The following is a 23,885-nucleotide window of genomic DNA, read 5'->3' as shown; positions in this document are numbered from 1 at the left end:
GGGAGAAATAATGCTAAGCGTACCGCTACAATGATGTACTGCGCAATGAAGAAATAATGCAATGCATCACATCGCTACAATGATGTACTTTGCAATGAAGAAATAATGCAATGCGGGCCGCTACAATCCTGTACTTTGCAAAGGAGAAATAATGCAATGCATAGCGCTACCATCGTGTACTTTGTTATGCAGAAATAATGTCAGGCGTCCTAAGACAGTCCGGACATTCGTTAGCAGCAATATTGGCAATGTGTATTACGACAGTCAGCTTCTTTGATAACAGTTACCCCCAACACAGATTAACAATGACATAAAGCACAGCTTCCCACTGACCCCAGTACTGCCACTCCTTTGGTCAGTACAGGCCCCATTCTGAGCCGAAGCACAGGCTCACGTCGCCAGAAGGACTGAGAGGCCGAGAGAGTGTCCCTCCTAATCCGCACTAGGGGTGGGCGGAATTTGCGGAATTAACCTTCGCAAATTATCGCGAAAATGTTTAAAATTATCGCAAACAAGCAGAAATATCGCGAAGATGCGGAAGTTTTTTTCCGGCATGTTCGCGAGATTTTCTGCATGGTTGCGGGTCGCCAACTTACCCATGTGGTTGCTTGCGGGCGCGGCCATCTTGTTTTGAGTTGTTCTCGCGGTGCATGATCGCGAGAAGAAAGGCGTGATCGCGCGACGCATGACGTCACTGCGGGCGCGAACTGTCGCGAGACAGCGCAAATGGCTAAAAACAATACAACATCTCATGGAGAACGCGACCGGATCAAGAAAACTTGTCGGCGAACTCAGGGATTCAGGTAAGGCGATCGCGCGCGCGCGAGAATGTATTATTTTACAGCGCGAGCAAGAAACAAATTATCGCCAAGCTGCGGAAACCGGAATTTTTGACATTTTCGTGCTCTCCGCGGAACGCAAAAATGTCAAATTATCGCAATTTCCGCGAACGGAACGAAATTTTTGCCCAGGCCTATTCCATGTAGAACTTCCTCAATGGGCCTCAGCGTCTCGGCCTGGCAGCTCAGCTCCTCCGGGCTGCCGGTCCGGGCCGTGACTGTTAGGAAGGTCTCAGGTGGCCACAGGGCACATGTACCTCACGCCCCTGAGATTATGTTACTCCGGGTGCACGTTCACCACAGCACCCTCCGGGTCTCCACTGGCACAAAGCCACTCACACAACGCTGATGAGTCTTCCCGTTGACTCCGAGTGCATGTTCACCAGGCACTCCTTTCTGCGGTGTCAGTTGGCACCAAGACACGCACACCACGCTGCAGAGACTCACATTCTTCTGGTGCACACGATGATCAGCCGATCACCTCCACAGTCCCAGGATGCACCAAAGCACGCACACTGCTTCACTGAGACTTACTCCAACTCCAGTGCCCCGATATCCAGGCGCTCTTCACCAACACCTTCAGCCGCACCACAACATGCTCACCGTGTTCGAGCCTCACTTCTCCTCCGGTGCACTCGATGACCAGGCGCTCTTTACCAGCGCCGCCGGTGCACCTCAACACGCACCCTGAGCGTCCGAGACTCACTCCACTTCTGATGCACATGTTGTCCAGGCGGTCCTCACCAACGCCTCCTGTGCACCATGACATGTACCCTGCGCATCCGAGACTCCCGTCACCTCCGATGCACACGCGGACCAGGCGTTCTTCACCTGCGCCTGTGGTGCACCATGACATGCACCCTGCTCGTCCGAGTCTCACGTCACCTCTGATGCACATGCTGACCAGGCGCTCTTCACCAACACCTGCGGTGCACCACGACACGCACCTAGCATGTCCGAGACTCACTTCACCATTGATGCACACGTTGACCAGGCGCTCTTCACCAACACCTCCTCTGCACCACGACACACACCCAGCGCGTCCGAGTCTCGCTTCTCCTCCATGTGTCCAAGATCACAGGGCAACCTCCTGAGGGTCTCAAGCTGCCACAATACGCGCCCACCACATCGCATGAAACTTTTCCACGTCACTTGAAACTTCTCCTGTGTTTCCAAACAGGGAGCCAGCTCGGGCCCTTGGGGTTACAAGTCACAGCACAAAGCACAGTCTTCTTCAAGCAGGGGGACCCAGGCGCACGAAGCACAGTCCCAACAGACTCTTCCTTGGTTAAAACAGCAAACTGTAGACCAGCCCCAGATCAATAAGCAAGGGTTGCTCCTTCCCAGCACTCTCTTCAGTTGTTCTTTCCTTAGCAAAGGTTCCTTTTGACCACGAAATGGGTCCAAGCCTTTTCAGTCTCAATCCATTTCTATTCCAACGTTCAGGGGCCTCAGCTCTCATAGTTATACCCCTAAATGTCTTTGAAGTTCTTTGTGCTCAGGTGTCCCTGACCCCTGCCTAAATCAGTTCGGGTGTCTCCCTCCCAATGTCACCTTTCTCCCTTTGATACTGGGGGTCTGGATCCTTGTTAGATCTGGGGGTCTCTAGTTGGCAGAGGTATGTACATTAGACCAAATAGGGACCCTTGCTTCTAGTCAGGGTACAGGGACACACACGGTAGATAACCCCTGCTCCCCCTCATGGTAGCTTGGCTCGAGCAGACAGGCTTATCCCCAAGGCAATGTGTAAAGTATTTGCACGTAACAACTACAATGACCCCCCTAGTACACCACAAACGTAGACCACACAGTTGAGTATATAAAAAAATATAACTTTATCTAGTTTCAGCAGTGGAAATCAAATTATCAAAGGGTTGCACATTAATCGCTTTCTTGGGTTGTCAGGATCGTAAGAAGATAGTCTCTAGTCTCTTGTGTGACTTCGTATTCAAAGAAAAAGAATAAGTTCGTAGGCTCTCAGGGTTTAAATAGCCATGTTCCTCTAGCGGTGTCTCTGCGCTTATAACTAAAGCGCTCCTCTCAGGCTGCTCGGTGCAGGGCTTCCACAGCTCCCGAGCGATGGACCAATCCAGTCGCGGCCCCCTCGACGAGCCCCTAGTGACGATGTTAGATGTCACCGGAGTCAGCCACTGGCAGCACGGCTCCTCCGGGCAAGCCTCCACCAGCAACCAATCAGGTCGCGGCCTCCTCGTTCTCTCCTCCGCGGCTTCGCAGAGCGGGGAAGTGCAGCTTCTGATCAGTTTCGAGCCCCCGGGCCGCGGCGGTGAAGCGCGGGCAGGGTATTCCACGGCGCCCCGTGTCAGCGGGTCGATCGTGACGCCACCAAGCCTCACAGCGGCTCGGTTAGCACGGGGGGCGCCCGCAATCCTGCGGCCACAGCAATACACGTGCCGATGAGCACGTCGGTCTTCTCAATGTGGCAACCGGTGTCAGACCAAGATCAGCGCGGCACTCTCCAGCAAAACAGAGAGCAGCCAGCGCACTTCCCGGGGCAGATGCTTGGAAACTTGGTAGAAACAGCCCACGGTCCTTGCAGCACACAGCAGCACAGGGGGGACACAGCAGAGTCTTAAAGTCTTGGCAACCTTTCTGTCCCTGGGTTGCAAAACAGGAGGCCAGCTCTTCTCAGGCCCTTGGAGATTCAGAGTTGAAGACACAGCACAGAGCAAAGTCTTGTTAGGTCAGGTAGGCAGGGTCACAGCACACAGCAAGGCCCCTTCTCCTCCTTCAGTTGCACAGCAGAACAGGTCAGCCCTTAGAGCACACAGCAAGGCAATCTTCCTTCAGTCCTTCAGCGGTCCATCTTTCAGCAGAGGTTCCTCTTGATTGTAGAATCTAAAAATCTGTGGTCAGGGGTCCTGTACTTATACCCCTAAAAGTCTTTGTGCAAGTGGGTCCTGAGCCCGGTCTGATCCAGTTCTGGGTGTTGCTGGAGCACTTTGTTTTCCTGGCTTCTTCTTTCCTTTCAGAGTGAGGGGCAGAGTCGTCAGCCGCCCAGCAGGAGGTGGAGCCAGCAGTGTGGCAGGCAGGCACAGCCCTATTCACTCCCAGGTGCTATCTCCTCCCTCCACTCTACTTGCAAATGCAGTCATTCAGCAAAGGGCTGACTCATCCAACCTCCTGGGGGCTCCCCAGCCCCTGTCACTCTCAAACCAGACAGTCAATCCACAAGCATGCCCAGGCACACAGAAGGGTCAGACAAGAGAACAGCTACTCTCTAAAAAGTACTGTTCTCCAACTCAGGATTTAAAAACAACCTCTCCTAAACGATGTGTTATTAAATGCTGAGCTCAGGGATATCAAACACTCATGTCTTATCTTGTTCCCATGAGAAGATAGGCTGATGGCCATTGGCACCAGCCCCCCCCATGTTAGCCTATGGAGCAAGATAACCTTGCAGCAGTGAACACACAAAATGGCCGCTGTTCACTACCAGAGCATGATACCTGCACTAGTACATGCTCTACCTTTTACATACACTGCACCCTGCCCAGGGGGGTACCTTGGGCCTTCCATAGGGATGACTGATGTGTACAAAAAGGGAAGGGTTAGGCCCGGCCAGTGTGGACACTGGCCAGGAGGACATGGCAGTCCAGGGACTGCAGGCAGGCCTGCGGTGGCAGGCCTGAGACACCGTTTAGGGCTACTCGTGTGGGTGGCGCAATCAGCGCTGCAGGCCCACTAGTAGCATCTGTCATCACCAACCCTGGCACACACTGTGCACTTTACTAGGGACTTCATGGTGATACAAATATGCCAATCAGGTATATCCAATCAATACGATATTTTACACAGGGAGCACTTACACTCTGGCACTGATTAGCAGTGGCAGAGTGTCCAAAGCATCTAAACCAGCAAAAACGAAATCCAGCACTGCATCAAAAATCCAGGTAGCAGAGGCAAAAGATAGGGGAAAAACCCACGCCAAGGATGTCAGGTGTAACACGTGTCCCCTCCAGCAGAAAGTGGGGAGAACTACCCACCCTCTTGGGAGTTCTCATCACTAAGGCGGAAAAACCTGGACAGACCATCAGCATTGGCGTGTTCTGTATCGGGACGGTGTTCCACCGTGAAGTCCATTCCCTGTAGGGAGATGGACCACCTCAACAGTTTTGGTATCTCACCCCTCATCTGCATTAACCATCTGAGGGGCCTGTGGTCGGTCTGAACACGGAAGTGAGTCCCAAACAGGTAGGGCCTCAGCTTCTTCAGGGCCCAGACCACAGCAAAGGCTTCCCTTTCAATAGCACTCCACCTCTGTTCCCTGGGGAGTAGCCTCCTACTAATGAAAGCTACAGGTTGGTCCCCGCACTCGTCGTCCATCTGTGAGAGTACTGCTCCCACACCTTGCTCTGAAGCGTCTGTTTGCACTATGAACTCACTGGCAAAGTCAGGTGCCTTAAGCACTGGTGCTGTGCACATTGCAGTTTTCAGGGCATCAAAAGCAGTCTGACAGTCCTCGGTCCAATTCACTTTCCTGGGCTGATTTCTAGAGGTTAGTTCTGTCAAGGGGGCAACAATGGTGCCATATCCCTTGATGAACCATCTGTAATACCCGGTGAGTCCTAGAAAGGCTCTCACCTTTGTCTGGGTCTTGGGGGGTTCCCAAGCCAGAATGGTATCAATCTTCGCCTGTAGGGGCGCCACCTGGCCGCTCCCCACCTGGTGTCCCAAATACACCACTGATCCCTGCCCTATCTGGCACTTGCTGGCCTTGATAGTGAGGCCTGCCTTCTGCAGAGCCTTCAACGCTTCACAGAGGTGTTGCAAGTGTTCCTCCCAAGTGGAGCTGAACACAGCAATGTCATCCAAGTGTGCGGCGCTGAATTGTTCCAGCCCGGTCAGTACCCGGTTGACCAATCTCTGGAAGGTGGCAGGGGCATTTTTCAATCCAAAGGGCATGATGCGAAACTGGAAATGCCCCTCTGGTGTTGAAAATGCCGACCTCTCTTTTGCCCCCTCAGTTAAGGCAATCTGCCAGTACCCTGAAGTCAAATCAAAGGTGCTGAGATATCTGGCAGCCCCCAACCGATCCACAAGCTCGTCCGCTCTGGGGATGGGGTGCGCGTCAGTCTTAGTGACCGCATTGAGCCCACGGTAGTCCACGCAAAACCGAAGTTCTGGCGGGCCACCGGGTGTAGCAGCTTTCTTGGGAACTAAGACCACTGGGCTAGCCCAGGGACTGCTGGAGGGCTCAATTACCCCTAACGCCAACATCTTGAAAACTTCTTCCTGTGCGTTCACTAGATGTGCGTTATCGTTCAATCTCTGCTATTTTAAACATCGTTTTTAATTGTGTTGTATATTGACTCTTTTAAAAACATTTTGTATATTTTACATTGCTATTTGCACTACTTACCTCATTTGAATTGCTGAACAGTTGTGGCATCTAGCGTGGGGACTGAAACGGAGTTGTGTTCAATACTCCGGGGGCGACGGGGCGGCTGACATTTTGGGAGGAGGAGGTTAGCGGTGCAGTTGCCACTCAGAGCACGCACGTCATGGGTCAAAAAGGGCGGATGTGGCGAGCACGCAGCGGACGCGCGCAGCGGGCGCGCCGCTGGCGCACCGAAGGCACGCCTAAGGCAAGCCCGTCTGCGCCCGTCCGCGCCCAACTGAGACCAGAGGCCAGTCCCCTTGCACCTGCAGGTATAGTTCTGCACCCATATTCAGCTGAACAACTGAAGGAACTCCGGGGCACGGACAATTGTCATCACTGCTTGGGCCCCCCCTTTAAACAGATTAGCTGTACTAACTGTAAGTTTGCCCTGAAATTCGAAGATCAGACAGATAAGATCTCTCCTCTAAAAACCAATTTCAATATGAAGCTGGTAAATTGTCGTTCTCTACCTAAGCACGCGCTAGAAATTAGACTACTTTTAGAGGAGACCAGACCAGACGTAATATTTCTTACTGAGACTTGGCTTACGGGTTGGTCTAATCCTTCGGTAGTTCAGGCGCTCCCCCAAGGCTACTCCATCCAGAGGCAAGATCGATGAAGTGGCCGAGGAGGCGGACTTGCCATTATTCACAGGGAGTCCTTAGGCTGTCGAATCTCGGAGGGACTTATCCGGGATTGTGAAAGCTGCTCCTTTTCTATTAAGCTATCTCCCACATGTACATTTTCAGGCATGCTAATATACCGACCTCCAGGAGCCATAGGATCCTTCATCAGTGACTTGGTGGATAATATTTCCACATCGGTCAGCTCCCTGTCCAACTATACTGTGTTGGGAGACCTCAACCTACATTTCGAAACCCGATCAGCTACCTATGTAGAGGAAGTAATTGATGCATTAGAGGTCTTACTGCTGTCCCAGAAAGTGACGGGCCCCACTCATGTTCAGGGACACCTGTTGGATCCAATTTTTTCCAATATCCACCTCCAGATAGAGGTTCCCCTGTCGGTCCCTCGGACGGACCATCACTTAATTTCGTTCTCTTGGCCGACCTCCGTGAGCAGGAAGGCTGAAAGTCACTCCAAAATTCCGAACCGGAGCTAGTCAAATATCTCCAGAGAGGAATGGGTCGCTATCCTCAAGGGAACAAGACCTAGTCTTGATTCTGACCCCGAAATTGCTAACATACAATTTAATCAATGGATTAAAAATTCATTGGATGTACTTGCCCCTATAAAACTTAAAGACATGAAAAAAGGCACAAAAAAAGTGGCATGGTATACCATGGAGCTAAGAGATCTAAAACGGAACTGCAAGGTGCTTGAGAGGCACTGGAGGAAAGATTTTTCATCTCAAAAAAAGAAAATTGATCGTGATGCTTTAAAACTGTATAAAACTAAGATCTCCAAAGCCCAATCTACATTTTATGAGGCAAAGATTTTGTCTGCGCCCAACGCTCCCAGAGAAATCTTTAAAATATTCAAAGCCCTGACCACCCCTTCTGTAACATCAATGACACCGATTGATTTACAAGGGCGTTGTGACAATCTAGCAGAATTTTTTCACGACAAGGTTCAGGCGATCTACTCAGCCTTCTCGACCGTCGATAATTTTAATAATGACCTCTCAACGGTGGAAAATACAGGCCGCCGAGATCAAAGCTTGGAATTTTTCCCGCCCTTAGACGCAGACATAGTGGTGTCTTTACTTAGTAAACTCAAATCAGGTTCCCCAAATGACCAGGCGCCTCCCACTGTACTGCAGCAGGTTGCCCCAGAAGTAGCTCCTGTCATTGCTACACTGATCAACTCTGTTCTTTTGTAGCAGGTAAAGTCCCTGCACTATGGAAGGAAGCCATGGTGAAAGCCCTGCTAAAAAAACCGGGATCGGACCCGGAATTAATGGCCAACTATCGCCCTATTTCCCTGCTCCCGGGAATAGCTAAAATTGCAGAGAAACATGTTAATACTACCCTTTCCTCCTATTTGGAAGAACATAACTGCCTGCACCGGACACAGACCAGCTTTAGATCTCATCAAGGGACAGAAACCGCCTTGGTTGCGGTAGTGGAAGAAACAAGGAAAATCATGGACTCAGGAGGGTCAGCTGCATTGATTCTCCTCGACCTCAGTGCGGCCTTCGATACCGTTAATCATCAAATCTTGATTTTAAGGTGTCTCGAAATGAGGGTGACGGGCTCAGCACTGAGTTGGTTAGCCTCCTTTCTGGAAGGTCGCACTTTTCAGGTTTTCGAGGAGAACGTGTCCTCTAGGAAGGTTCCCCTGAAGAGTGGAGTGACCCAGGGCTCCTCCCTTAGCCCCACTCTTTTTAATATTTATATGAGTCCCCTAGCTAAAATTGTGGAGGAATTTGGCATACAAATAGTGATGTATGCCGATGACACTCAGCTGATTGTCTCGCTCAAAAATCTCGGTCAGCCACAAAGCAATCTCTCTAGATGCCTTGAAGAAATATCAGCTTGGATGAAACAGTCTTGCCTCCAACTGAATGGAGCAAAAACAGAGCTCATGCTGCTGGGAAAGCCTCTGCCCCCAGACCTGCCTTTGGCTTGGCCCAGCTGCATGGGATCCCTACCCACTCCAAAAAACCACATTAAGAGTCTAGGAGTGTGGTTGGACGAAAAATTAGACATGAAGACACAGGCCAATAAGGTTGCTGGCTGCTGTTTCGGGATCATGAAAACAACTAGGAAGATTCTTCCTCTTCTCCCATTCCACGCAAAAAAACTGCTCCTTCAAGCATTGGTTTTGTCACGTCTGGACTACGCTAATGCTTTATATCTAGGAGCTCCCCTATCTACAATAAGCATTCTGCAGAAGGTCCAGAACTGCGCAGCAAGAATTCTCCTACAAATCCCGCGGAGAGAATCAGCTAAAGGAGCAATCAGACAATTGTACTGGCTTCCGATCGCAGAAAGAATCCAATTCAAGGCCCTATGTATCACGCATAGGATCCTGAACAAGAATGGCCCTCCAATCCTTCAAAAGTTAGTTTCCCCGTACCATCCCAACAGACACCTTCGCTCTGGTAGTAAACACCTGGCTATGGTTCCGAGAATTCTCAGGTCCAGATGCGGAGGCCGTTCTTTCTCTTATGTCGCATCGAAGACTTGGAATATCCTCCCACACTCCATTCGAATGGAGGAAAAATATCTTCCCTTTCGTAGACTCTTGAAGACGCATCTTTTCCCCATCGCATAAGCAGTCAGCATCTCTGTTTACCTGGTTCTCAGCGCTGGGAGGCCCTAGGGTAGCCATGCGCTCTACAAATGCCTCTTTCATTTCATTTCATTTCATTTCCTGAGCGAGCTTCCTGAAGCGCTGTGTCTGGTTGCGGATGGCCAGCACATAGCTGAACACATCCTGGGGGGTTTTCCCACGGGATTTCTCCCACCCCTCCTTCCCCAGTGTGAGAGGTCCTCTAACAGGGTGGCCATACAGCAGTTCAAAGGGACTGAACCCTAAGGACTTCTGAGGCACCTCCCTGAAGGCAAACAACAGGCATGGTAACAAGACGTCCCACTTCCGTCTCATGGCCTCCGCTAGGCCCATAATCATACCTTTCAGGGTGCGGTTGAACCTTTCAACCAACCCATTCCCTTGAGGGTGGTAAGGAGTGGTGAACTTATAAGTTACCCCACACTCCTCCCACAGAGACTTCATGTACCTAGAGATGAAGTTGGTACCCCGGTCGGAGACCAACTCTCTGGGGAACCCCACGCGGGAAAAGATCCCCATCAATGCACGGCCCACCACGGGGGCTGTGATTGTCCTGAGAGGGACTGCTTCCGGGTACCGGGTGGCGTGGTCCACCAAGACCAGGATGAACCTGTTGCCTAAGGCAGTCTTGGGGTCCAGGGGCCCTACGATATCAATGCCCACCCGCTCAAAAGGGGTGCTCACCACAGGAAAAGGTTGGAGGGGTGCCACACACTTTCCTCCGCTCTTACCACTGGCCTGGCATGTTTGGCAAGACTTACAAAAGGTACTGACGTGCTTCTTCATCTGGGGCCAGTAAAAGTGGGTGACAAGCCTGTGATAGGTCTTGTCTTGCCCCAGATGTCCTGCGAGAGGCACGTCATGAGCCAGGCCCAGTAAGAAGTTCCTGAAGCGCTCGGGTACCACCAGCACACGGGCTGCACCGGGCTCAGCAAACTTAGGCTCACTATGAAGTAAGTCATCCTCCCAGTAGATCAAATGTTCCTTAGACCCTAGGCCCGCTGCCTGGTCTGCAGCCTGCTGCCGCACACCAATGAGAGAAGGGCACTCCTTCTGAGCCTGGCAGAATTCCTCCCTGGAGGGACCACCCTCTTGCTGCCAATGGGTCAGCTCAGGCAATTCCACCAGTTCGGCCACCTGTTCCCCTGTAGGTTCCAGGGCATCCCCCTCAGGTTCTGCTTCCTCCTGGACCGTGGGAACAGTGGGGGCCGGTTTCCCGCGCCCTCCGCCCCTACCTCTCCTGGCAGGTTCCTGGGCCATTGTTCCAGGCTCCAGTTCTACTAATCCACCCTTACTGGCTGTCATGGCACGTGTGGATACACAGATCGACGCTGGCAGTCCTAACATTTCCAAGTGAGTTCTGTGCTCTACGTCCTTCCATGGAGAACTCTCCAGGTCGTTACCCAACAGACAATCTACCGGCAAGGCATCACTGACACAGACTTCCAAGGTACCAGAGACCCCCCCCCCCATGTAAAGGGAACACGCGCCATCTTGCAGAGGCGCACTGAGGTGTCAGCTGCCACTGCTGGGCGGAGTACATTGGGAATGACTTGCTCTTCAGACACCCACTGGCACCGGACAGACGTCACACTGGCCCCGGTGTCTCTCAGAGGCTCTATCTCCCTCCCATTGATGGTCACCTTCTGCCCGTATTTTTTAGTGTTAGCGGGTATCAAGGTATCCTGGACCATCTCTTGGTCTCCTAAAGAGACAAGGGTCATCATAGCTAATCCCTCCTCCCCACTGGAAATCAAATCCCCTCCCAAAGCTACACTAGCTAACCCTGGGACTGGAGCAGCAGCTGGTGCTGGGGGTTTCTTGGGACATTTAGGGGCGATGTGCTCCACTTCCCTACAAGCATAGCAAGTAGGCGGTGGTCTGTTGTCCTGTCTGCCCTTATGGGGCCAAGACTTCTTAGGCTTGGGGGCTTGGGACTCCTTTTCCTGGGAACTGTTTTGGGGCCCTTTAGAGAACTCCTTACTGTTACCCTTGTCCTCCCCACCTTTCTGCTGGGGACCCTGTCCACCCTTGGCTGGGATACTTACCACCCCTTTGTTGACCCTGGTGCTAGCCCAGCGGTCTGCCTCTTTAGCAAGCTCACTGGGATCAGTTAACTTGCTGTTTAAAAGATGCTGGCGCAGCTCTGGAACACATAGACTACTCAAGTGCTCCCAACTAATCAAGTGACACAACCCCACATAATCAGTAACTTTGCTGCCCTTTATCCAACCTTCCAGTGCACGCGTGTACATACTCACACACTCCACCCAAGTACTTGAATCAAGTTTCTTGAAGTTCCTAAACTTCTGGCAGTACTGTTCTGGTGTAAGCCCATACCTGAGGCATAAGGCCTCCTTCATCGTGGGGTAGGTTAAGGTACCTGCTGCTTCTAAGGGTGCTAAGACATCCCTCCCAGAGGTCTCAAAATGCTTCCACAAACCTGCCCCCCAACTCTTTTCAGGCACTTCATTCATCTTCAAGGCAAGCTCATAGGATCGAAACCATGCATAGATATCCTCACCCCTCTGATAATTCTGCACCAAATCTTTTGGTATGTATACTTTACCCACCTGTACTGGTTGTGCGCTGCCACCATTAGGACTGGACTCCACCTGTTTGGCTTTAATGTCCAGCTCTCTCATGCTCAACTCATGAGCCAACTGGAGTTTTCTCTCTTCCAAAGCGAGAGCATTCCTCCTCTCTTCCGCCTTCTTCTCACTGTCAAGGCGCAATTTTCTTTCCTCCGCTTGAGCTTTGAGCTTAAAAAGTTCAATCTCATGGGCCCTAATCCTCTGATTTTCCTCCAGCTCCTCTGGAGAGAGGCCCCTACTGGAAGGGGTGATGCCAGCCCTAGATGCTGGCCTATTCACTGGCAAATCACTGGATTCAAATCCATGCTCCTGTGCACCTTCCTCTCCAGTCAAATCCTCTGGCGCAACATGTTTGGCCTCCCACCAGGCCCTTAGAGCTTTCTGTAGCTCTTCTTTGTTAGCGCTGCCCTTCACTGGGCATCCTAGCTGCTTGCAGAATTGCTTCAGCTGATCCTTTTTGTATGTGAGCAACTCCTTTACTTCAAATTGCAATTCCATCTCCTCGCCTACTCCATTCAGAGACATGATGCTTCCTAGGTCCTCCAAAAATAGGTTTCAAAAACTTTGCGCAATATGTAACTGCTAACTAGACTAGTGATGTACAAAGAATCACTGCAGGTCAAGTGCAAATACTGGTTCTGATCCCACCGCTGCCACCAATGTTAGATCTGGGGGTCTCTAGTTGGCAGAGGTAAGTACCTTAGACCAAATAGGGACCCTTGCTTCTAGTCAGGGTACAGGGACACACACGGTAGATAACCCCTGCTCCCCCTCTAGGTAGCTTGGCTCGAGCAGGCTGGCTTATCCCCAAGGCAATGTGTAAAGTATTTGCACGTAACAACTACAATGACCCCCCTAGTACACCACAAACATAAACCACACAGGTGAGTATATAAAAAAATATAACTTTATCTAGTTTCAGCAGTGGAAATCAAATTATCAAAGGGTTGCACATTAATCGCTTTCTTGGGTTGTCAGGATCGTAAGAAGATAGTCTCTAGTCTCTTGTGTGACTTCGTATTCAAAGAAAAAGAATAAGTTTGTAGGCTTTCAGGGTTTAAATAGCCACGTTCCTCTAGCGGTGCCTCTGCGCTTATAACTAAAGCGCTCCTCTCAGGCTGCTCGGTGCAGGGATTCCACAGCTCCCGAGCGATGGACCAATCCGGTCGCGGCTCCCTCGACGAGCCCCTAGTGACGATGTTAGATGTCACCGGAGTCAGCCACTCGCAGCGCGGCTCCTCCGGCCAAGCCTCCACCATCAACCAATCAGGTCGCGGCCTCCTCGTTCTCTCCTCCGCAGCTTCGCAGAGCAGAGAAGTGCAGCTTCTGATCAGTTTCGGGCCCCCGGGCCGCGGCGGTGAAGCACGGGCAGGGTATTCCACGGCGCCCCGTGTCAGCGGGTCGATCGTGACGCCACCAAGCCTCACAGCGGCTCGGTTAGCACGGGGGGCGCCCACAATCCTGCGGCCACAGCAATACACGTGCCGATGAGCACGTCTGTTTTCTCAATGTGGCAACCGGTGTCAGACCAAGATCAGCGCGGCACTCTCCAGCAAAACAGAGAGCAGCCAGCACACTTTCCGGGGCAGATGCTTGGAAATTTCGTAGAAACAGCCCACGGTCCTTGCAGCACACAGCAGCACAGGGGGGACACAGCAGAGTCTTAAAGTCTTGGCAACCTTTCTGTCCCTGGGTTGCAAAACAGGAGGCCAGCTCTTCTCAGGCCCTTGGAGATTCAGAGTTGAAGACACAGCACACAGCAAAGTCTTGTTTGGTCAAGTAGGCAGGGTCACAGCACACAGCAAGGCCCCTTCTCCTCCTCAGCTTCAGTTGCACAGCAGAACAGGTCAGCCCTTAGAGCACACAGCAAGGCAATCTTCCTTCAGTCCTTCAGCGGTCCATCTTTCAGCAGAGGTTCCTCTTGATTGTAGAATCTAAAAATCTGTGGTCAGGGGTCCTGTACTTATACCCCTAAAAGTCTTTGAAGTCTTTGTGCAAGTGGGTCCTGAGCCCGGTCTGATCCAGTTCTGGGTGTTGCTGGAGCACTTTGTTTTCCTGGCTTCTTCTTTCCTTTCAGAGTGAGGGGCAGAGTCGTCAGCCGCCCAGCAGGAGGTGGAGCCAGCAGTGTGGCAGGCAGGCACAGCCCTATTCACTCCCAGGTGCTATCTCCTCCCTCCACTCTACTTGCAAATGCAGTCATTCAGCAAAGGGCTGACTCATCCAACCTCCTGGGGGCTCCCCAGCCCCTGTCACTCTCAAACCAGACAGTCAATCCACAAGCATGCCCAGGCACACAGAATGGTCAGACAAGAGAACAGCTACTCTCTAAAAAGTACTGTTCTCCAACTCAGGATTTAAAAACAACCTCTCCTAAAAGATGTGTTATTAAATGCTGAGCTCAGGGATATCAAACACTCATGTCTTATCTTGTTCCTATGAGAAGATAGGCTGATGGCCATTGGCACCAGCCCCCCCCATGTTAGCCTATGGAGCAAGATAACCTTGCAGCAGTGAACACACAAAATGGCCGCTGTTCACTACCAGAGCATGATACCTGCACTAGTACATGCTCTACCTTTTACATACACTGCACCTTGCCCAGGGGGGTACCTTGGGCCTTCCATAGGGATGACTGATGTGTACAAAAAGGGAAGGATTAGGCCCGGCCAGTGTGGACACTGGCCAGGAAGACATGGCAGTCCAGGGACTGCAGGCAGGCCTGCGGTGGCAGGCCTGAGACACCGTTTAGGGCTACTCGTGTGGGTGGCGCAATCAGCGCTGCAGGCCCACTAGTAGCATCTGTCATCACCAGCCCTGGCACACACAGTGCACTTTTCTAGGGACTTCATGGTGATACAAATATGCCAATCAGGTATATCCAATCAATACGATATTTTACACAGGGAGCACTTACACTCTGGCACTGATTAGCAGTGGCAGAGTGTCCAAAGCATCTAAACCAGCAAAAAACAAAATCCAGCACTGCATCAAAAATCCAGGTAGCAGAGGCAAAAGATAGGGGAAAAACCCACGCCAAAGGGTCAATTGTTTTATAGCCGCAGCCCATGCCTCACCTCCCGGGGTTTCTCGTACGCCCCCTCTCCAAATGCAGGTCAGCCTGGTGCCTTCTCAACCCCTCCCTTCTCAGATCCAGACAGTCAATCCACATTCAGCAGAGACACACAGAAACACACAGAAATGATTAAAGCACAAAACTCAGCCACTTTCTAACACAAAGTGGCAAAACCACTTTCAAAGAAAGATGTGCTATGACACTGTGAGTTCATACATACGAAACTTCACCTCTCCAATTTAATCTGATGGGAAACTAGGCTAACAAACACAATGGCCTTTCAGCAGTGAAAACCAAAATGGAGTGTTTTTCACTGTCAGGACATAACACACACCTCAGTATATGTCCTGCCTTTTACTTACACTGCACCCTACCCAGGAGTTACCCGAGACCTACCACTGGGGTGCCCACTGTGTACGCAAAAGGGAAAGAAAGGTCTGATAAGTGGTTGTACTTGTCAGGACAGCATGCTAACTTATCAAACTGTGTGCAGACCCTACACTGCAGGCCTAAGTTTCCTTCTCAGCGCGCCTTTGTATTACTAGCCCTGGCACACACAGTGTACATCACTAGCGACTTTACTAGTAAGGCAAACATACTAATCATGGCCAACCAATTACCATTACACTTTACACAGGGAACCCTTGTACTTTGACACTGATCAGCAGTGGCAAAGTACCCAAAGCATCTAAATTGGCAACTCTATGTCAGGAAAACGGTCTAGGGGGAAAGCAAAAAGTTTAGGGAACTTTAGCCACAAAGGCCAAGTCCTACAGTGATCTACACATTTGACAAATAAAGATCAAAGGTGCGAATCTAAAAAGCAAGAATAGCACTCCCCGTTATCAATAAATCTGTAATATAGGAAAGAGTTTGTGAGTCATGTTGACATTACGATATTGTATTGAATGGCAGGATCATCATTTGGACTCTGTTATGTACAGCTGAGCCTGAGATTCATGATGACAGAGGGCTATGTATGTTCTGAAGAAATTTGAGATGGACCTGAAGAAATATGTGATGGACCAAAAACCTGGAAACTGTACTCCTCCTCGTAGCACAGCAGTGTTCTAATTGCAGGAAGATGGGGTAAAGCACTTAAAAAGGAAATCCAAAAATGGGCGTGGTACATGAGAGGTGTCCCGACGGCCACAGAAAACCAAGGAGAAGTGAAAGCAGCTCTCTTCTTCAGAGCTGTTGCCCGCTCTCACATTACAGCATTTCTTCCTTGGGCCGCGGGGACACTGATATTTTATTGAGCCCCTCCCTACCGTGCTGCTTTCACTTCTCTGGGTTTCATCCTGCTTCGCATTTATATTATTTTCCACAAAAACTTCTAATGTGGACATTTGTTTCTGGGACAAAGCAAAGTGACTGAAAAGGAGTTTTTTTCCTGCGCATAGGGATCATTGTTTGCTTTCTCTCCCTCATTTTCACCTAGGCAGGGATAACCAGAGATGATCAAACCCTCCTAAATACCTGTGGCCAGGACCGGACTGGCCGTAGCGGGCACCTGACATTTCCCCGGTGGGCCAGAGGGGTGGGGACGGTTTTGTACCCGTGGGGGCTGGTTTTGTTACTGGGGACTGGTTTTGCAGTAGTGCTGCAATATCTGCCCCCTTTAACAAAAGCAGTGCTTCTCACTAGCACACCCCCACCCCCGCGGCTGGTCAAGCAGCAATCTGTCAGGGATGGTTGATGTTTCCAGTCCAGCCGTGCCTGTGACCTTGCAGCACTGTAGTGGAAAGGTATCCTTGTCAAGAGTTTCTGACAGTGGAACAAGCTGAAACTCTGACATCAGAATCCCTCTATAAGCCCAAAGTAAGTGAGTCGTTAGAATAGTGGGTTTAGTTGAATTGGAGCTATGCCCTACTAAACTCTAAAGAGTCTCTAAGTCCACAATCAGAATGAAACATTAAACATGGCATGCTCTGACAGTTCACACTTTCAAATATTATAATGAATGTTATGAATGTCTTACCTGTTATCTGTATTTGAGTGGAGTTTTTTGCAACTGGATGGCAAGAATGGCAGCCTGTGCGAGTCACCCAAACTGAAATGGAGTAGTTTCCTGGAGATTTAGCAAGCAATTTAATTGCTGAGCTAGATGTATTTTCATATTCTGCTGTTAGAACCAAAGGTGTATGAATCCAGTGGAAGCGATATGGCCTGTGGCCCTCCATATAAGTAGAGCTGCCACCAAAAACACTTAAGGTGGCAGTCACTGTGGCCTGTGCTCCTGTTGTAATTGGATCATCAGCGTGGATTTCAATAACATGTTTCATCTCGGAATCTATCATCAAAACAAATATAATCAATTAATAATACACACAAAAAGTTTTTATTTTTATTTAATTTAGGGAAGCTGGAGTGGGGCTGAACATAACTATCTACCCAGCGTTCAATGCTTTGGTGCAGGACTTTAAGATGTTATTTACTTTGGTAAATATTACAGCATGAATTTACATAAGCTATGTTATGTTATGCAAGGTAGAAAGTGGATTATAAAGGGGAAGCACACTTCTTTACTGATCCTGCAGTCGTGGGTAATACCTTTATTGTACAAATCATTGTTAGAACTGGGGGTCTCTAGTTGGCTGAGATAGGTACCTTAGTCCAAATAGGGACCCTTGCTTCTAAGTCATGGAAAGGAAGGACACCTTCTCAGATAGCCCCTGATCACCCCCTCGGTAGCTTGGCACAAGCAGCCAGGCTTATCTCCAAGGCAAATGTGTAAAGTATTTGCAACCACGCTCTCAGTAACACAGTGATAACACCGCAAATGGACACCACAAGAGTCTCATAAAAACAATTATGTTTATGAAGAAAAGATAAGATGAGACCAAACGATAAAAATCCAACATATGCGAATTCGTAATATTTCACCTTGCTGGTTATTAGGCCAGCAAGTACTGGTAGGTTCTTGCAGTATTATGAGCAATTCTCGATGATCTAATGCAGTTCTAATGCAATGCTATGCAGTTCGTGATGCAAGAATCAGGCAATTGGTAATGCATCAATTAGCAAGTTCGTAATGCATAAATAATGCAATTCGTAATGCAAAAATCAGACAGTTTGCAATGCAAAAATAAGGCACTTCATAATGCAACTATCAGGCAGTTCGTAATGCAAAAATAATGTACCTCGGCACCGATCGCGGTGCTCTGGACGGTCTCTATGCCACTCTTACTGAATCGGGTTCAGCTACTGCCAAAATATGCCCCCAACACTGTTATGATGGAAAACAAAGTGCTGCTCCACACTCCGGCCCCGGTACTGCCACGCCTCGGCAAGTACAGGACACGATACGGACTTGAGTGGAGGTTCGCGCTGCAAAGATGGGAAAGGCCGAGAGCATTTCTCTCGTAGCCCGCACCCTGCCTGAGGCGGAGACACAAGCACGCTCACTGAGCATTACCTGGGGGGTGCGATCTCACTCTCCTCTCCTCACGGCTTGGGCCTCCGGTGCGACTTCGTTGATCTTGGGTAGTGGAACTCGGACCCCGGACGGTGATAGTTCGAGGTCTCTCCTTGGCAAAGGCAGGCTCGGGCCGGCGGCGGTGAATTCTCACAGCTCCTCTGGGGATGCCGGTCTGGGCTGATGGCAATGACGATCGCAGCACTTCTGGTCACACTGTTGATCAAAGCAGAGAACAAGACTGCTCCGGGACACACAGTCACGGGGCAATTATCACAAAGGTCTCAGGCTGCACGAAGCACATGCACACAGCATCGCTGAGACTCACTTGGACTCCGGCTGCACAGGATCACGGGGCAGTTCTTACGAAGGTCTCAGGCTGCAGGAAGCACACGCACACAGCGTCGCTGAGACACACTTGGAAACTTTTATGTTCCTGAGTTTCCACAACAGGGAGCCAGCTCTCCTTGGGTCCTTGGAGACACGTTACTTCAGGACACAGCACACAGCAAAGTCCTTTCAAGCAGGGGGACACAGCACACAGCAAAGTCCCTTAGCCTCTCCTTAGTTAAATCAGCAAACTGCAGGCCTGCCGAAGAACACACAGCAAGGGTCAGTCCTTCTCTTCAGTCTCTTCAGCTGTTCTTCCTTGGCTGAGGTTTCTCTTGACCGCGAAGTAATTTCAATCCTCTTCAGTCTTGATCAGTCCAGGGGTTTCAGCCCTCATAGTTATACTCCTAAATGTCTTTGACGTCTTTGTGTTCAGGGGGCACTGACCCCTGTCCAAACCAGTTCTGGGTGTTTCGCTGCCAGTGACACCTTCTTCCTTTGATTGTGGGGGTCTGGATCCTCAATCACTCAGCAGGAGATGGAGCCATTGTTTTATGGCAGCAGCCCAGGCCTCTTCACCTCCAGGGGTTATTCCTCCCCCCTACACTCCAGATGCAGGTCAGCCGTGGCTGTCTCACTTACTCCTCCCCTGGGTCAAGACATTTCCCAGATCCTATTGCATTCAAATCCAGACAGTCAATCCACAACCAGGCAGTTACACACAGAATTGTTAGAACAAAAAAACAGTCACTTCTAAAAGCGTGGTTTCTAAACCCACAATTCAAAAACCACCTTCACAAAAGATGTGTTATTAAATTGTGAGTTCAGGCACACTAAACTTCACCTCTCCATCTTAAGCCTATGGGAAGATAGGCTGGAAACATATTTACACAGCCTTCCCCATTCTGTCCTATGGGCAATATGGCCTTGCAACAGTGAAAAACTAAATGGGGAGTATTTCACTCTCAGGACATGGTACACACCTCAGTGCATGTCCTACCTTTCACAGACACTGCACCCTGCCTAGGGAGGTACCTTGGGCCTACCATAGGGGTGTCTGATGTGCATGGAAAGAGAAGGGTAAGGCCTGGCAAGTGAATGCACTTGTCAGGACAACATGGCAGTTAGCAAACTATGTGCAGGCACTGCAGTGGCAGGCCTGAGATCTCTCTTTAGGCTACTTGGGTGGGTGGCACAATTAGTGCTGCAGGCCCACTAGTAGCATTTGCATTACCAGCCCTGACACAAATAGTGCACTTTACTAGGAACTTTTACTAGTAAGACAACCATGCCAATTATGGACAACCAATTACCATTACACTTTACACAGAGAGCACTTGCACATTGACACTGATCAACAGTGGCAAAGTGCCCAAAGCATCTAAGTTGCCAACACCATGTCAGAAAAAAGGTCTAGGGGGAATGCAAAATGTTTAGGGAACTTTTGCCAAAAAGGGCCATGTCCAACAATCATTGATTGCTATAAATCCTAAAAGTAAAGAATCTAATACTCTCTTTATAAAAACACCCCCTGTTGTAAATACTGAAGTGCAATACAATTATAAAGAGCAAATGTTTGTTTACATCAACTGGTTGGTTATACTACCGACTGTGTCCAAATTGTTTGAAAGAAAAAACTTCTGAGAAATGTCATAAGATTGAGGATATAGGAATTACTGTGACCTTTAAACCAAAGATTGACAGCCTCTTCTATTGTCCTCAAGTTAAATTCTCTAAAATATTTCTGTAGATACTTCCTCTGAATGGACAAGAACTTTGGGCATAGACAAATAATATGTCCTATTGGCTCATCCGTTTAGCCAAACAACCCACATCCCAATAAATCAGGGCAGGAAATTCTCCCAAGATCTTTCAAATTTGGAAATTTGAAATATACATTAATCTAATCATAAAAATTCCAAATTCTCATGACCTTCCAAAATTGTGGTAAATATGGTTGTCTTACAGTGGCATAGGAATCTAACACCATATCTACATGTTTTTATTTCAATGATGCTAGAAAGTCATCCCTACGACTGCTGGCCAATAAGGAGGTCTTTATTTGCTTCTTTCAAATGTGTTCTATGCAGAACACAAACAAAGAGGAAAAAGCCTCCATTCATTGTGTTTGTGCAGGCAGGTATCCCTTCCTACACATATATAATTCTGCCAACAACGCAGACACTCTTGCACCAAGGTGTAAGTGTGCCTGCGTTGGTGCTAGGCACCAAATTGTGCTCCAACGCAGGCAAAAAGGACAGGAATGCACCGTATCTTGTAAATACCATGCATTTCTGCACTTTTTAATTGGCATAGGGTAGCGCAACAAAAAGACTTGCAGTGCTGCCCTTTGCTAATTGATTGCAAAAGAGGCCCCTAATTTATAAACTCACTTGTCCATGGAGGTAGTGAAGGCAAATGAAAAGACTAGGCAGGGGATAAAGTTGGGGCTACCTAAAAGATGCCAACGTAAGCAACATTGAATGATATGATAGAAAGTTGAAGTAGATTCCCACACATCCTTCAGGTAGATTAGCAGCATCTCTGGTTACGTTGTACACTGCCTTGATAATTTGATTATTGATTATTGTTATATAAATAAAAATGGCTGGATAGGGAGTGACTTTCGCAAATTATCGCGAAAATGTTAAAAATCTCCGCAAACAAGCGGAAATATCGCGAAGATGCGGAAGTTTTTTACCTGCCTGTTTGGGGTATTTTCTGCGTGGTCGCAGCTCGCAAACTTACCCATGCGGTTGCTCGCGGGCGCGCCCATCTTGTTTTCACTCTTCTTGTGGTGCATGATCGCGAGAAGAAAGACGTGATCGCGCGACCAATGACATTACTGCGGCCGCGAACTGTCGCGAGACAGCACAAATGGCTACCAGCAATCCAACATCTTGTGGAGAACGCGACCGGATCGGGAAAACTTGTCGGCGAACGAGGGGATTCAGGTAAGGCGATCGCGCGCACGCGAGAATGTATTATTTTACAGCGCGAGCAAGAAACAAATTATCGCTAAGCTGAGGAATGCGGAAATTTTGACATTTTCGCGCTCTCCGCGGAATGCGAAAATGTCAAATTATCGCAATTTCCACGAGCGGAACGGAAATTTAGCCCAGGCCTATTAATATCACTGGGTGCAGTTCTGCCACCTGTCCTTCTGTTATATGATCAACTGTCAGACATGGTTATGAACACTTCCTGACTTCAAAGTAGGTTTGCACAAGGAATGCTAATACCAGAGATCAGGATTTATATGAGGCCATAGAAGGGTGTAAAGGGTCCTCAGGTATACAGGAATTGAGGCCTTATTTAGAGTTTTTGCGGGTGTTTTACTTTGTCACAAACGTGAAAAATATGCCATCTGCTTTATTACAAGTGCACTATATATGCCATGGCACTTCTCATAAGGCGGGCAGGATATCTATCAGGTTTGTGAGGGAGTAACCCATCTGCCAACTGTAAATCAGACCCCTTGTCTAAAATTTAAGATGTGCACCCTGAATATCTTGACCTGAATATCTAGGGAGGCAAATATCAAGTACAAAATATTGAATACAAAATATTTGAAGGTAAGCATAGATTTTCTATACCCACATATATGTGCCTTGAAGATTTATATTCAACAAATGTAAATGTAGAGCTAGGAAAAGTAAATCTATATTTCCTCTATATGCACGTACATTATGGTATTTTGGTTTTCGATATTTCATCCACAATATCCTTGTACGACAATATTCACGGCCTCAATATTCAGTAGTGCAACCAAATTTAGCATTGTAAATGGCTAATGAAAAAAGGGCCAATGAAACAAAAATCATGAGTTGGAACATAAGTGGAGTGGCATACAAAGATTAGGATTGGTCTGACATTCTTCCAATGACGTAGGGAGACTGTCACCAGCCTGCAAGATATGAATCCGTCTATTTGGGATAATCAAACCTTCACAGCAAAGTAGGGTTCTAACAAATAATTTGCATCCTATCATATGCACTCGAGCGCCATTGCTGTTTCAATCCACAACTTTCTAGACCTTCATGCTGATGCTAATGGCAGAGTATTAAAACTTATGGGAAGGTTCTTGGGCACTCAAATAATTATGGGAAACTTGTAAAGTCCTAATGTTGCCTTCAAAAGTGTAATGCTGTGATGGACAAGGTTCACAAGATGGACCAGACATGTCAAGTCAGCCCCCTTTAGTTATGTCTAGATTTGAGGTATAGATAGGTCTCATACTGCTAATAGGACTTATCATTCTTTCTTTTTTGGTTCATGCCACCATGCCACACACCAACTACACCAACTACTAACTCCTTTCTGGCGATGTTTCACAAGGGTCACCAAAGCTGATATACTCCCTAGAACACTGTCAAACCTGTCCCTCAGACTTGGCTTTATGTATCCTTGAGTTCCCTACAGGGTACATTCTGATGATTTCCGCTGTGGCTCATATTCAATTGGTCTTTAGAACCAAGGTGTGCAGATCCATCGAGGGAATTTTGAGGTATCAATGTAGAAGAAGATCATGATATAGCAGACTTTCAAGTTCTACAAACATAGCATTTGAATAAAAAATCCCCCAAAAATGTTTATTAGGTAAGTAGCTCAGCCACATCCGTTGGAGAGCAAGACAGCAAAACTGAAAAACACAATCTAAACACTTGAAGAAAGAAGAGAGTCTAAAATAAACATGGAGGTGTTGCATTTTTGAGTCCTCGTGGATATGTAATCTAAACTGCTTGGTCAGGCCTGAACAATTAATTTGGGGGAGGTCGAGTTGCAAAGAAAGACAATGGCCTTGCTCTTCCAATATCCCAGTGCTCAGACTGGTATTGCGGCAAAGGAGAGGAGATATAAACGTAACTGCTGAGTACTATACTGATTTCTGCACATCTACATCCAAGGTTTTGATGGCATAGCTCATCCAATATTAAGATGTTTTACCCTGGCACTGATAGTTGACATCAGT

The 23,885-nt window shown here is 48.7% G+C and overlaps 1 protein-coding gene across 1 annotated transcript in view; it reads right to left on the bottom strand.

Annotated features, from left to right (window-relative positions):
* TMEM130 (transmembrane protein 130) overlaps nucleotides 1-23,885 on the bottom strand; it is a 401,485-nt gene that overhangs the window by 346,420 nt on the left and 31,180 nt on the right. The window contains exon 2 of the mRNA XM_085630206.1: nucleotides 17,147-17,458. Within this exon, the coding sequence (XP_085486332.1) occupies nucleotides 17,147-17,458 (312 nt within the window). The remainder of the gene's footprint in view (nucleotides 1-17,146; nucleotides 17,459-23,885) is intronic.

Source organism: Triturus cristatus, chromosome 10 (genome assembly GCF_964204655.1).
Source record: "Triturus cristatus chromosome 10, aTriCri1.1, whole genome shotgun sequence".
NCBI classification, from domain to species: domain Eukaryota; kingdom Metazoa; phylum Chordata; class Amphibia; order Caudata; family Salamandridae; genus Triturus; species Triturus cristatus.
The sequence above is the reverse complement of the archived record's forward strand: the minus strand, read 5'-3'. Positions and strand labels throughout refer to the sequence as shown.